Raw genomic sequence first — 12,963 nt, forward strand, 5'->3', positions numbered from 1 at the left:
CACGAGGTGGCATCCGCTAGCACGAACAACACGGAGCATCCAATAAAGGAATGATACGTCACAACAATGGACATAGAGATCAGAAGACGTCTAGAAGGATGGCGTGGAAGAATCGAAGGTTCAACTCTAGAAGGACCTTGCCCGCGGAGCTCGACAAGCCACGAGCAAGGTAGCCAATGACAAAACAAGCACGAGGTGCCATCCACCAGCATGAACAGTATGGAGCATCCAAACACCAAAGCACTGGCACAGCGGACGATCGAGCGATCCTCGATCAAACCGTAGAAAGAGAAATTGAAAGTCGACGGCATGCGAAATGAATGCCGACGACCACGGCAACACGTGTTAAGGCCACCACGACAATTGTTTGCACGGAAATAGAACTAAGAAGACACGTGTAGCATGGTCACCTACCAAAATAATATTGCCATGGTCACACCTTGGGAAATTTATACATCCAACCACAAAAAAGGTTTTGCCATGGTCACCTTAGGAAATTAATACATCCAACGAGGAAAAAAGCTTTTGGGTGCACATCCTCATAGTTGTTACAAGCCATTTGATCCGACTGTAATAAAATGGAAAAAACAAAAGGTACCCTGCATCACCTTCTCGTGTAATACAATAACGAACTACAGTGTGCGTTAATCTCGAAATCTTTGACCTGCGTGCATGCAGTTTCTGGCTATGGCGATTTCCACCATTTTGGGCTTCCGGATCGCCCTCTTTGACATGGGGTCTTCTTGATTTTCCAGCTTCTACTGACAAATCCGTCCGCCCCCCCCGCCGCTGCAGCCCGTCCCCGCCAATCGTTGCGACGCAGGGAGAAGAAGAACAAGAAGGGGAGAAACCACAGGGAAATATGGACTCTTCTGCTGTTTCTGCCATGGACAACCCGGCCGATCTCCACCCCGCCCGATCTTCCATGTTTGCAAACCAGCCCCTCATGGCTGACCTCATCGCCTTCACGGTCGCACAGTCCCTCAAGGTGCTCACAACATGGTATGTCTCCGGCCCCGTAACAATCCCTTTTCCATCGCTCTATACATGATGTTTGATCTGTATCAGCATGCAAAGACCTAGGTTTTTTTTTTCATGTTTAAATGCTCACAAGATGGTGCGTGACCATCTTTTTAAAAATTCCTGTCCTGATGTGTGCTACAATGAAATTAATAGGACACTAGTACTTATCTTAAATGACTCCTAATGCTTAAAAAAAATATATCTTTTAAGAGAAAAAGAATTTGAAGCAAACAAGAACCACATATATTTTTTATTTCTGACAAAAAAAATGTAATGGTTTTACAATTTTTAAAATCATCTTGAATCATGACTAACTTCTACTACATTAATTAATGAAAAATTTTGAGTTTTGTCTTTTAAATAGGGAGATGAAGTCATCTCCAAATTGGATACGAGGAATGCCATTCTCGTTATCTTCAATCATAATCTCGTCATCATCTATGATGATGTAGTTATCTTTATTCTTTGAAGTGCTGGCATCAAAATTAATCTTTTTTTTTCCTTTCCTTTTTTTTTTGAAATCATTTGTATTTTTTAAGTTTTTAATTGAAAGTTAAATCAAAAGAATTTTTAGAAATAAATTTTAACAAACTTACTTTGAAACTTCTTCAATTTGATTTGAATCCTTCCAATCCTGAGTGAACCAATCTAGCCTTGGTTGTGAGTCTTCGACACCCTCTCTCATTACAAAAATCTCTTTAATGTCATTGTAAGTGATATGTGTGAGAAAGATCATGCACTTCCATATATGCATTGATTTTGTTTATTGCCATCCCTCTACCTTGGTAAGGAGTTATCCAAGAAGAAGAAGGATAGTATTTTTCAGTTTTAATCATTTTATGCACTGTTCCTAAGAAGTCGTTACCAAGAGGATGTCTCAAGTGGAACCCTATTCTTGAGTTCATCTGCGCTAAATTGACTATAAATTTCAAAATCCCTTGAAATTTCTTTTGCATCTATGTTGTGTGAAATATTTTGATAATGCGGCTTGTCCATGTCTTTCATAACATAGTCAATCATACCATGAAAAATATGCATGTTCTTTTGTCTTAGGGCTCTACACATTACAATTCTTCCTATTGGGCCATTTACATCCCACCGTAGGTAATTCTTTATTTTTTTATTCACCCCAGTAATAGATGATGCTAGGATTCTGATTACCATCTGAAAGTGAAGATAAAAGATTGTTCTCTCTCTCTCTCTCTAGAGAGCATGTACCTGTAATTATCTCTTTCTCTATAAAATCTTTTAAATTTACCAATAGATTATCATCCACATTACATCCTCCAATAGATATAGTTACACTTAACTCAAATTGCTTAATGTTTTTATTCTCTTGAGTTTTTTCATTTACCGGAAGCTTCTTCTTAGGGCGACCTCTTGCTTTTACTTCATGATCATTTTTCAGATGATCATTTTTCAGGGAAACATTAGACTGTTCAATTGTGTTCGATTGAGTGGGAATGAATTTATCAAATTCTCGTGTTCTTTTTTTCAAATTCGTCATCTGAATAAGAAAATAGAATAAATAAATAAACAATAAGTTTCGATTAATATCTGAAAGATAGACGGAAAATGTAAGTAGAGAGAAAGAGAGAGATGGCAAAATGTGTGCACGAAAGAGAGCGTGCCTGGTAGTTAGGAAAATAGTAATATATATTTGTATTAATATCGTAAGATAGACGAAAACTTTTAAGTCTCAGGCCAACAATAGTCGAAAAATACCTACAGTTAGGAAACTAGCTTATATTAATTTAAATTAATTATTTAATGTTTTTTCTGGCGGTAGCTGCACTTAAAGAAAGTTTTTCAGATGGGGAATATCTCCAATTTGGTCCCTACACGTTATTACCAACTGGGTTCCAATACCACATCTCGACCATTTCTGCAATGACAACTACAGTCGACATCTTTTGGGACATTCCAAGGAAGAGAGGGGGGGGGATGTAGGTACTCGTTGATGTGCCCAAAGGCCTAGGCGAGTGGCATGATGAAAAGATACGAGCACGCATGTATCTGGTCGTCCACCACAAGCGACGGCAACAAAATGGTAAAGAAAAAAGCAGCAGCAAGTTGCCACCCGCGTACACGCCAGCAATTGGAGGCGTGATGCCCGGCAACGGCCCATCTAGTCATCACGTGACAAGCGGAGGACTCACAACAGATAGGAAAGATCAAATTATCAAAAAACAGGGCCAAAAAAGGCGATAAGCAAGGCTCAGAATTTTGGGAGGATAGGAAGGAAGGCGGAAGGGGGGGGGTGATCCGATAATCGATTCTAACACGGTCATTGTGGTGCATTAGACTAACAGAAAGAAAAGCGACAGAAAGTGCATGTCACGCTTGCACTTTTTATTATACAAATAAGAAGTTTTGATTAAGAGAGCATGCCTGGCAGTGCAGAGACGGATCCAGAGAGCATGATGCTTTGCAGCGTTCGCAACGAAGAGGACATGCAGCGTTTCCAACGAAGAGGACACGCAACGTTTCCATATGAGATGACGGTTATAAAAACCTTCATTAAATAAGGTTGAAAAAACATAAAAATATCCATAGGGCTTCTAAGGTTTTCGTATTATGCCTCTTACACAAATTAATGTTAAAGCATTTCTCACTCGTTATCTGTCCCTATTAGCAATGCGTGCTATGAAATTTTAGGAACAAATGATAAAATGTAGAATCAAGATCAATGATGGTGTTCGACTCATCAAAGCTACAACTCGCCGTTTATCCATGGCCTTCTTTGTAGGGTGACCTTGCATAGAAATTCTCCCTATCATGATTCTCAAAGTCAAGCATGTTTTTATCAGCATACTTCTGCTACATATGCAACACTTAAAAAGACAGTTTATCCATTCAGGTGGTACTAACATGAGTCAATTAGCTATGTCTTTGTTTTAATTTTTTTTTTAAAAAAAAACAGGGGAATGTCACACGGCGGCTCGGTGGGGTGTTGACGGGTGGCGTGTCTACCTGCTGTAGGGCTTTACCTCCTCATCGGCTTCCTCTCCCCGCGAGTGGACCTAGAGATCGAGGGCCCTGCCTCCCCTCCAAAGGTAGTGATGACGAGTTCAAGCCTTTCGTCCGCCGTCTCCCTGAATTCAAGTTCTGGTAAGCATATCTGACACCATCCACCCACATTTCAATCTTAGAAATTTGAGAATTTGGTTTGCTGAAGCAGACTTCGTCTTGCTTTCCTCTTTGCTTGTCCTTCACTTTTGCTTAGATCTCAGATTTGCTTTCAATAATTTGCAGATAAATGTTTTTTCCACACTTACTGTCTTGTGCAAGTGCAATTTTGGGCGACATCAAATCCCCGCGTCTTTTCGAGATCCGGGTAGAAGAGAAGCATCCTCATGGAACATGCAAGGTCTCTCTCACCACTTCCATATGGAACATGCAAGGTCTCTCTCTCTCTGCCCTTTCCCCACCCACCGTTTTGGTCACTGCCTGTGCTGTTGCTACCGCCATGTGAAGCCCCAGCCCAATCTAGGTTATGTTCGGTGTCCTTTCCCCACCCACCCTTGCTAAGGCCTCCAAGGCAGCAACATAAGTGTTAGGGTTCTATCTCTCTGAGGTACATTGACATGGCCAAGGGTGCAAGCAAAGAGGAGATAGTCAAAATGGAGGATAAGCTGAACATCTTCATCAAAGAAAACAAGAAGACGGTGGACTCTGCCATCAACAACATCATCAATTGACTTTCCAAAGTCGAGAAGGAGATCGAAGCTTTACAAAAAGAGAAGGAAGCTTGGAAAAGGGAGAAGGAGACTTGGGAGAAGGAGAGGGAGAAAGAGAAGGAAGGAGGGAAGAAGGAGAAAGAAGCATGGAAAGAAGAGAAAGAGGGATGGAAGAAGGAACGAGACAATATGAAGGAGGAAATCGACATCCTCAAAGCGGAGGTGATCTCTCTACGGAACCCACCACCACGGGAGGAGGGGGAGATTGTGGAAGTTGACAAAGAAGCCATCAAAGAGGAACTCACCAAGGCAATCACTAAGAGCCTAGAAGGTAAGATGGAGGCAACAAGGGAGGGTTGGGTAGAAGTGGTGAAGAGGAACATCAAAAAGGAAGTGAAAGAGGATGCCCAAAAAGAAGGGCTCCAAATCGTCAACACCACCATTGAGGAGGAGCGGATGCGACATGCTCGTAGACTCAATGTGAGTCACGGGGATTCCTGAGGTAGCCGACTCTACCCCTGAGGGGGATGGGCGGACACTAAGGGACCTCCCCCCCTTCCTCCTCAAAGCTTGGAGGGCCGGGAAAGACATGACAAAGAAGAGAGCTCTCATTATATAGTTTCGGGATGTGGAGGCATGCACCATCTTCATGAGGAAGAGGGTCATACCATGAGGCTTAGAGAGAGCTCCTATTTTCTTGGCTGATGATCTCACGAGGATGCAGCTAGAGCATAGGAGAGCTTGCATGCCACGAGTCTTACACGTGAGGAGAGAAGGCAAGAAGGCCTTCTATCGAGATGGTCGGGTCATCATTGATGGCCGGTCCATGGATTAGCGGTTTGGGGCCTATGGGACACGGACCAAGCCACTGACAGAGATACACATGGCAGTATGGAACTGTAATGGTTCACTATGGGTGCAGCCTGGACGATTGGAGCATGTCATGGTGAGGAGAGACATCATACTTTTGACAGAGACACATCAGAGCCCAGAGAGAGGGCTACCTCGAGTAGAGGGATTCTAGTGGGAGTAGCATACAGGAGGACCACATGCTAGGGTACCTCGAGAGGGTCGGGGGGAGTAGCAGTTCTATTCAGACAGGAGCTACAGGGGAGACTGAGAGTGGTAGCACAGGATCCAGAGGCCAGATACATGTGGATCAGCTTACAGCTCTCACAGGACAGGGTTATATACATAGCCCTATGTTACTTTCCTCCATCAGGATCCTCCTATGTCATTACAGAGGACATGCCACAGGAGGAGGAGACAGGAGCCTCACCATACACTTGTCTGACAGAGGAGATTATGCATTATTCTACACTAGGGGAGGTATTTCTTACGGGTGACTTCAATGCCCACACAGGGAGCAGACAGTGATAGGTGTATGACTATGATGACATGGAGATCCTCGACCCTGTGGATCCAGAGGAGATAGGGGCTAGTCGGGCATCAGAGGACACTGGACCAGACAGAGGACATTATGGGGACCACTTACTAGAGTTGGGAGCCAGGCATCGTCTCGTTATTTATAACGGGATGCTACAGTGTTTGGGATCAGGAGGGCTGACATGCTTCCCACATGGGGGTCATACACGGACCGGAGGCACGGTGGTAGACTATATTATGGGGTCTTTGGAGGCATCACAGCTTGTCACCTCATTCTCCATCCCACCTCGTCCTATTGGGGCAGATCATGCATACTTGGCATTTTCACTAGCCGGATCACTAGTATCACCAGCCTCCCACATACCGACGCCACACACTACCATCTACTTCACACATGACATGGCAGACATATACACTGGCAGAGTAGAGGATGGGCTCCTACTCATGGATCCCCTGGCACCTATGGATACCACTACAGCAGCCCAGCTGGCATCACTCCTACACACAGATGCATTACAGAGCTTCCCACATCGTGTCCACTCAGGAGAGCCTGCGAGATCTGGGACTATACCCCAGAACAGATGGTATGATGACGAGTGTAGAGCCCTATACTCATGGCTCCGCATACAGAGAGCCTTGGGAGCCATCATAGAGTAGGAGTCGAGGAGAGAGATGAGGAGACTTACTCGCCGCAAAAGGCGGGTCTTCGCAGAGATACACGAGCTAGAGATCTTTCATTTCTTCATGAGTAGAGATAGCCCTATCTCATGGCGGCACGTCAGAGAGCCCCGGATACCGACACCCATTGCATACCCACAGACATGGCACACATATGCAGAGGGCCTATACCACGCCCCACAGCAGCCACCTATACCTCAGCCACCACAGGAGCCTCGACCTACCACAGCTAGCTTCTTTACCCACTCAATGGTAAAGGAAGCTATCCGCCGCCTACAGCATGGACGGGCCGCTGACCATATGGGCCTACAGGGTGAGCATCTCATATATGCAGTAGATTCTTTGGCGCCACGCGCTTCACCATGGGTTCAGCAGCTAGAGCTAGATTGACACGGGATATGCAGCATTGGCTATGCTAGAGAGACAGTGCCATTAGGCGCATTTTCAGGAGCATCGGACGAAGGGGTGGTTATTTGACACATTAGTCACATCGGCACTGATGTATGGAGCAGCGGTATGGGCGCCAGGCCTTGCTACCCATTGGTGGACACAGATAGAGAGACCACAGGCTCTCATGATGGCACGCATGATACGTAGCAAACCGTCGGTACCTCATGACATTATCCGAGCAGAGTTTGTTGCGCCTCCTATGATGGTAGAGGCCATATTCCAGACTATATGCCTGCTAGACAGATTCAGAGAGATGCTATAGGACAGATTGCCATGCAGAGCTTTTGAGGCATCTAGACAGCTAGTTGAGGCAGGAGACAGAGGATCATGGTATGCACAGGTAACACATCTTCTGACAGCATGGCCTAGACATGGATCATCTACCACCATTCCAGTATGACAGGGATGCACCACATATCCGTCTCTCTCTGTCACCAGCCTGGACATTTTCCAGTATGAAAGGAGTCTGGTGGACTCCAAGATGTCTAAATATTTGGAAAGTACAAGAGACCGGTATGAACCAAAGTGCGGTAGACTAGCAGTCACCCGTCCACTTGTAGTCCAGATATGAAAACAAAACAGATTGGAGCTAGAGTGCCCAAATCTGAAAACAAAGCGACACCTGTTGGCCCCAAAGCTTGGCGCCCCTTGCGGTATTTCTTTATTCAATTTCAAAAGTATGAAAGGCTGAGTACAACAAAATCAGCCAAGAGATTACACTTGGCTGAGTACAACAAAATCAGCCAAGAGATTACACTTGTATGTCCAATCTGACAGCCCACAATACCTCTTAACACAGAGGATTCACGCACACAGATCTGTGTCTCAAAGCAACACACTGTGCCTCCCTCTGATCAGCCAAGACCATTAAGCAGGGCAGCCATGAGCATACATCTGGCATACCTCAAGCACATGATTCAACATCTCAGCTCATACATACGTTCACTGTTCAACCTCTGTCTCCACCCTTTTCAATCTGCCATAGCCCTCCTCTCACAAGGGGCCAGATAACTCAAATCTGCAACAGACATAAGGCAATAGAAAGAGAGAGATGAACAGATGCGGAGCTTACCAAAATCAGCTCGTGGATCTGCACCGGAGGAAGTAACGGTACCAATCTGTACTTGCAGGCACTTGTTTCAACAACCCTGCTTCACACGTGTGAGTGTACTTGTCTGTACCTTCCTCGTTGCATCCACCTCAGTGCTGTACTTGACTATACAGACCTGAAAATTCTGCACTGTACCAAGGAGAGCGCCGCCTGCAACTGTACGGCTCTATCTGTACCAGAAAGTATGCCGCCTCCTGCAGCTGTACTGATGCGCCTGCTCCTGCTGTACCCGACTGTACCTGATGGTACAGTTCTGTACCTGTTGTACAGCCACCTGTCAGCAGTCGTACAGGTGACTGTACCTGATGTACGGCTTCTGTCAGAGTGTTTCTGTCCTGTCCATACAGCTGTACCTGCACCAACAGAACCTGCAGCAGCAGTTCTGCACCTGTGCGCAGCCTGTACCAGAGAGTGTACCTGCAGAGCAGCCGGTCCGTACAGAGCTGTACGGCTGGTTTGCATAGAAAAACAGCAGCCAGAATTCTGCAGCAGCCGACTAGCTCTCTTCTTGCTTTTCCACGCTTCCCAACAGCACGTATGCTCCACGTTTTTTTCCCAAAAAGAAGAGAGAGAGTGTAGAGAGAGAGGCATGCACTCCAAAAGTGGAGTTGCCCCCTCCCCATAATAATCCTAGGGCCCCAACTTTAATAAATATTAAAGTTCCCTAGGGGCCACTAAGGCCTAGGGGCAACCTTCAATAAAACATTAAAATTTTAATGTTCTAGTTCTCCCCTTCACACCTAGGGATGTCCACACATCATTATCTCTGTCCGGGCACCCCACATATGAATCATTTGATATTTTGACTCAGCAACCACCATGCCCACACTTGTGCTGTTCCATTTTCACAGGGCCATGACATACCCCCCTCTTGAAAAATGGCAAGCGTCCTCGATTGCATTCTGGTGATACAGCAAAATATCCAAAGTGAAATATACAATATGGCAAGATCAGCGTCCCAATCTCTCTAAGCCATGCACATGTATCAACATTCACTACAAACCAATGGCGTAGTAATAGTCCAAGTTGTATACCACTGTGAACCATACATATACACAAAATCCCATGTGACTAGTACACATATCATAGAAGTCCCATAAACAGATGTACTGTCAGCCTCAGTACCTTCGGGTGAGATAAAAACTGCACCAAGCGACCTCTAGATGTCATCTGAGCCTGTCTGTATCAAGGGAGTGGAGGTGCTACCCCCCTCTTGAGCATTAGGTAATGCTCCAGACCCATGCTCTGCTGAACCTGAATGAGCCACAACAAGAGTCGGCTCTAACTCAAAGGCATCGAGATAAAGCTGCAAAACCTGAGGTGAATCTGTTAAGTCACCTTCCTCCATCCACTTCGCATCCATCGGTGAATAGTTCTTGAACTTCACAAGATAGCGACGGGAAACTTTACCTCGTACCTTCCTTTCTTTATGTGCCAGTATCTGCTCTGGAATCAGAACCTCATCAAGTTCCTCAACTTCCGGCTGAGCCTCATCTGATAAATCCTGGCACATCCCCACGGAAAGGTTTAAGGAGACTCACGTGAAAAGCATTGTGAATCCTCCAGTGATCTGGTAGCTTCAAGCGATAGGCTACCTCACCAAAGCATCTGCCACTACATTCTTTTTGCCTTCCACATGCACAATCTGGAAGTGGAACATAGACAAAAAGTTTGCCCAACGCATATGCTTCTCTGAAAGCTTAGTTTGCGTGAGGATATAACGCAAGGTCTGATGATCTGTCTGCACAGTGAAATCAGCCCCAAGCAAGTAGTGTTTCCATGTAGAAAGAGCGTGAATTACAGCCAACATCTCTTTCTCATAAACCTGTAAATGCTTCTCAGCATCTTGCAATATTCTACTCTCATAGGCTATCACATGTCCCTCTTGCATGAGAGCTGCACCAATGCTACTTCCGCATGCATCACACTGGACAACAAAAGCCTTTCGGAGGTCCGATAACACCAATACTGGATCCGAAGTAAGCTTTTCTTTGAGCTTTTTGAATGCTGTAATTTTCCGATCAGCCCATCTAAACGGAGTTGCCTTCTTCGTCAAGGCATGAAGAGGCGAAGCAATTTCAGCAAAGTACCGTATGTACCGCCTGTAATAGGAACACAACCCTAGAAAGCTGCGTACATCATGCACGGTCCTCAAATCTGGCCAATTAAGAATCGCTTCCACCTTTGCTGGATCCATACGGACTCCATGCTTAGACACAATATGCCCCAAGAAATGTATCTCTTGCAAGAAAAACTCACTTTTCTTGCCATTAACAACCAGCCTATGGTTTCTGAGTTCTGCAAACACAATGGCCAAATGCCTTCTATGCTCTTCCTCAGTTTGTGAATGCACAATCATATCATCAAAGAATGTGCCCACAAACTCTCTATGAGGCATGAAAATCCTGTCCATCATTCTGTTAAATGTGGCAGGTGCATTTGTCAAACCAAAGGGCATAACCAAAAACTCATACAATCCAAACGTTGTTCGGAATGCTGTCTTATGCACATCCTCGGGTCTAATTCGTATCTGATGATACCCGCTTTTCAAATCAATGCGACTAAAAACTGTGGAGCCCTGTAAGCGGTCCAAAATGTCATCGATCCTCGGTATGGGGAATCGATTCTTGATGGTGTTCTTGTTCAACGCCCTGTAATCAATACACATGCGCCAAGAACCATCCTTCTTTTGCACTAAGAGCACAGGTGAGCAAAAGGGTGATGAGCTAGGCTGTATCAACCCTTTATTCAAAAGCTCCTGCACCTGACTCATAATCTCTTCCTGTTGGGCTGCACTAACATGGTACGGCGGTCTATTCGGTGGAGTACTACCAGGAATTAGATCAATGGCATGATCTTCTGGTCTCTTAGGAGGAAGTTCTCCTGGTGGCAATGACTCGGAAAAACAGTCTTGAAACCCATATAAGAAATCAGTCCTGTCCTTATCTAACATAAACAAATTAGACTTAGACTCATCATCTTGTGCATCCTTTACATAAATCAAGTACGCGGAAAGATGCTTTTTCATTACTGATGAAATCGCCGAAGCGGATACAATAGGAACAGATTCCCCTTTGAGTTTTACATCCAATACATGTTCTTTCCCTCTATGAGTCAGAGTGATTTTCCTATTGTAAGTATCCACCACCGCATGTACTCTGTGGCACCATGTCATCCCCAACAAAACATCACAACCATCAAGTGGCATGATAAAGAACTCTTCGCTGTCCACATAACCCTGCAAATGAAGCCGAAGCTTTCCAATGATAGGAGTAACGGGTTCTGCATACCCTGGACAAGCCATGTTAGCCTCATATAACGGCCCCATCTCGTCTGCACGAATCCCCAATCGGCCAGCCGAATCTGGTGAAATGAAGTTGGCTCTAGCACCTGTGTCAAAGAATATCAAGGCATTCTGATCTCTCACTTTGCCCCATGCTCTGCACAACTCTGTCTCTTCACTACGTGGCTGTTCCCCCACAAGATCAGGAACTAACCCCGTAGAAGGTTTTGGTTTCTTTGACTTGGGCTCTCCTTTATTGTCAGAGTCCTTTTGGGACTTTCTCTTGGGACAATTGAATGACATATGCCCCTCTTCAGTACAGTAAAAACATTTCCGAGCATCTCTCAAAGCCTGCCTTTCCTCAGAAGTCCTCTTGGGCATTGGCAACTTCTTAGACTTCGTCTCTGAAGACCCTTTAGCATCACGAGAAGCATGCCCAGATTTTTCAGCTTTCTTGCTCAAGTTCTTACTGCCTTTAAACCCAGATGAACCTCTAGTGAGTAACGCATTAGCTGTCATAGCATTTTCAATCATCTGTGACATGTTTGTTACTCGAGTCTTTATATAATAATCTTGTACCTCTTTGGGCAGCCCACAACAATACTTCTCTACCTGCTCAGACAATGGCACTGCACGGTAAGAAGTCACTGGGGGTAAAGCTTCCCAAAACTTCTTATTGTAATCTTCCAAATTCTCACACTTTGAAGCATCCAACTTGTGCCATGCGGTCATAACATCCACCTCAAATGTAGATGTGAGCCATACGGAAGAGAAAACTTGTTTAAATTGTACCCAAGTAGTGGGTGCTATGCCCTGCAAAAGAAGAGTAGACCACCACTGCAAAGCATTGCCCTTGAGAAAAGTGGCAGCTTTCCTCACCTTAGAGGACTCTGTGTAATTCCCACCAGAAAAAGCAGCATCAAACTGCTGTAAAAAGGTAAGTGCTTTCAATTTATCTTTGGCCCTACTGAATGTATCAAACTTCACTACAGCTCCCCCTTCCTTGTAATCCTTCGCCTTTCCCATAGGCGTTAGATTATCATATGGAAGTGGCTTCGCAAGATTGCTGCCCCCAACATTCATGCCCATCATTGGGTCAACATTTCCCATTCCCACACCAGGCATACCATACATTCCAGCCGTGTTTCCAAACATTCCATTATGCATACCTGGCTGCATACCACCAAACATATTGCCTTGCATTCCAGGTTGCATGCCCCCAAACATATTTCCTTGCATACCGGACTGCATACCACCATACATATTCCCCTGCATACCAGGCTGAAAATTAGCTCCAAAAGGCCCGTGCAGACCCATGCCTTCCTGAGGATAACCCCCAGTCATAGATTGGA

The 12,963-nt window shown here is 45.1% G+C and overlaps 1 protein-coding gene across 5 annotated transcripts in view; it reads left to right on the forward strand.

Annotated features, from left to right (window-relative positions):
• The first annotated feature begins 562 nt into the window (after positions 1–562).
• LOC147625818 (cilia- and flagella-associated protein 100-like) overlaps positions 563–12,963 on the forward strand; it is a 131,337-nt gene continuing 118,936 nt past the window's right edge. The window contains exons 1-2 of one of the 5 annotated variants that reach the window (XM_086817387.1): positions 563–594; positions 679–1,002. In XM_086817387.1, coding sequence (XP_086673513.1) covers positions 863–1,002 — 140 coding nt within the window. In that variant the 5' untranslated portion in view covers positions 563–594; positions 679–862. The other 4 variants (XM_086817391.1, XM_086817388.1, XM_086817392.1 and 1 more) reach the window with 4 other exon arrangements.

The sequence above is a fragment of the Cibotium barometz genome, chromosome 23, assembly GCF_041138505.1.
Source record: "Cibotium barometz isolate CiBa-2024 chromosome 23, ASM4113850v1, whole genome shotgun sequence".
Lineage (NCBI taxonomy): Eukaryota > Viridiplantae > Streptophyta > Polypodiopsida > Cyatheales > Cibotiaceae > Cibotium > Cibotium barometz.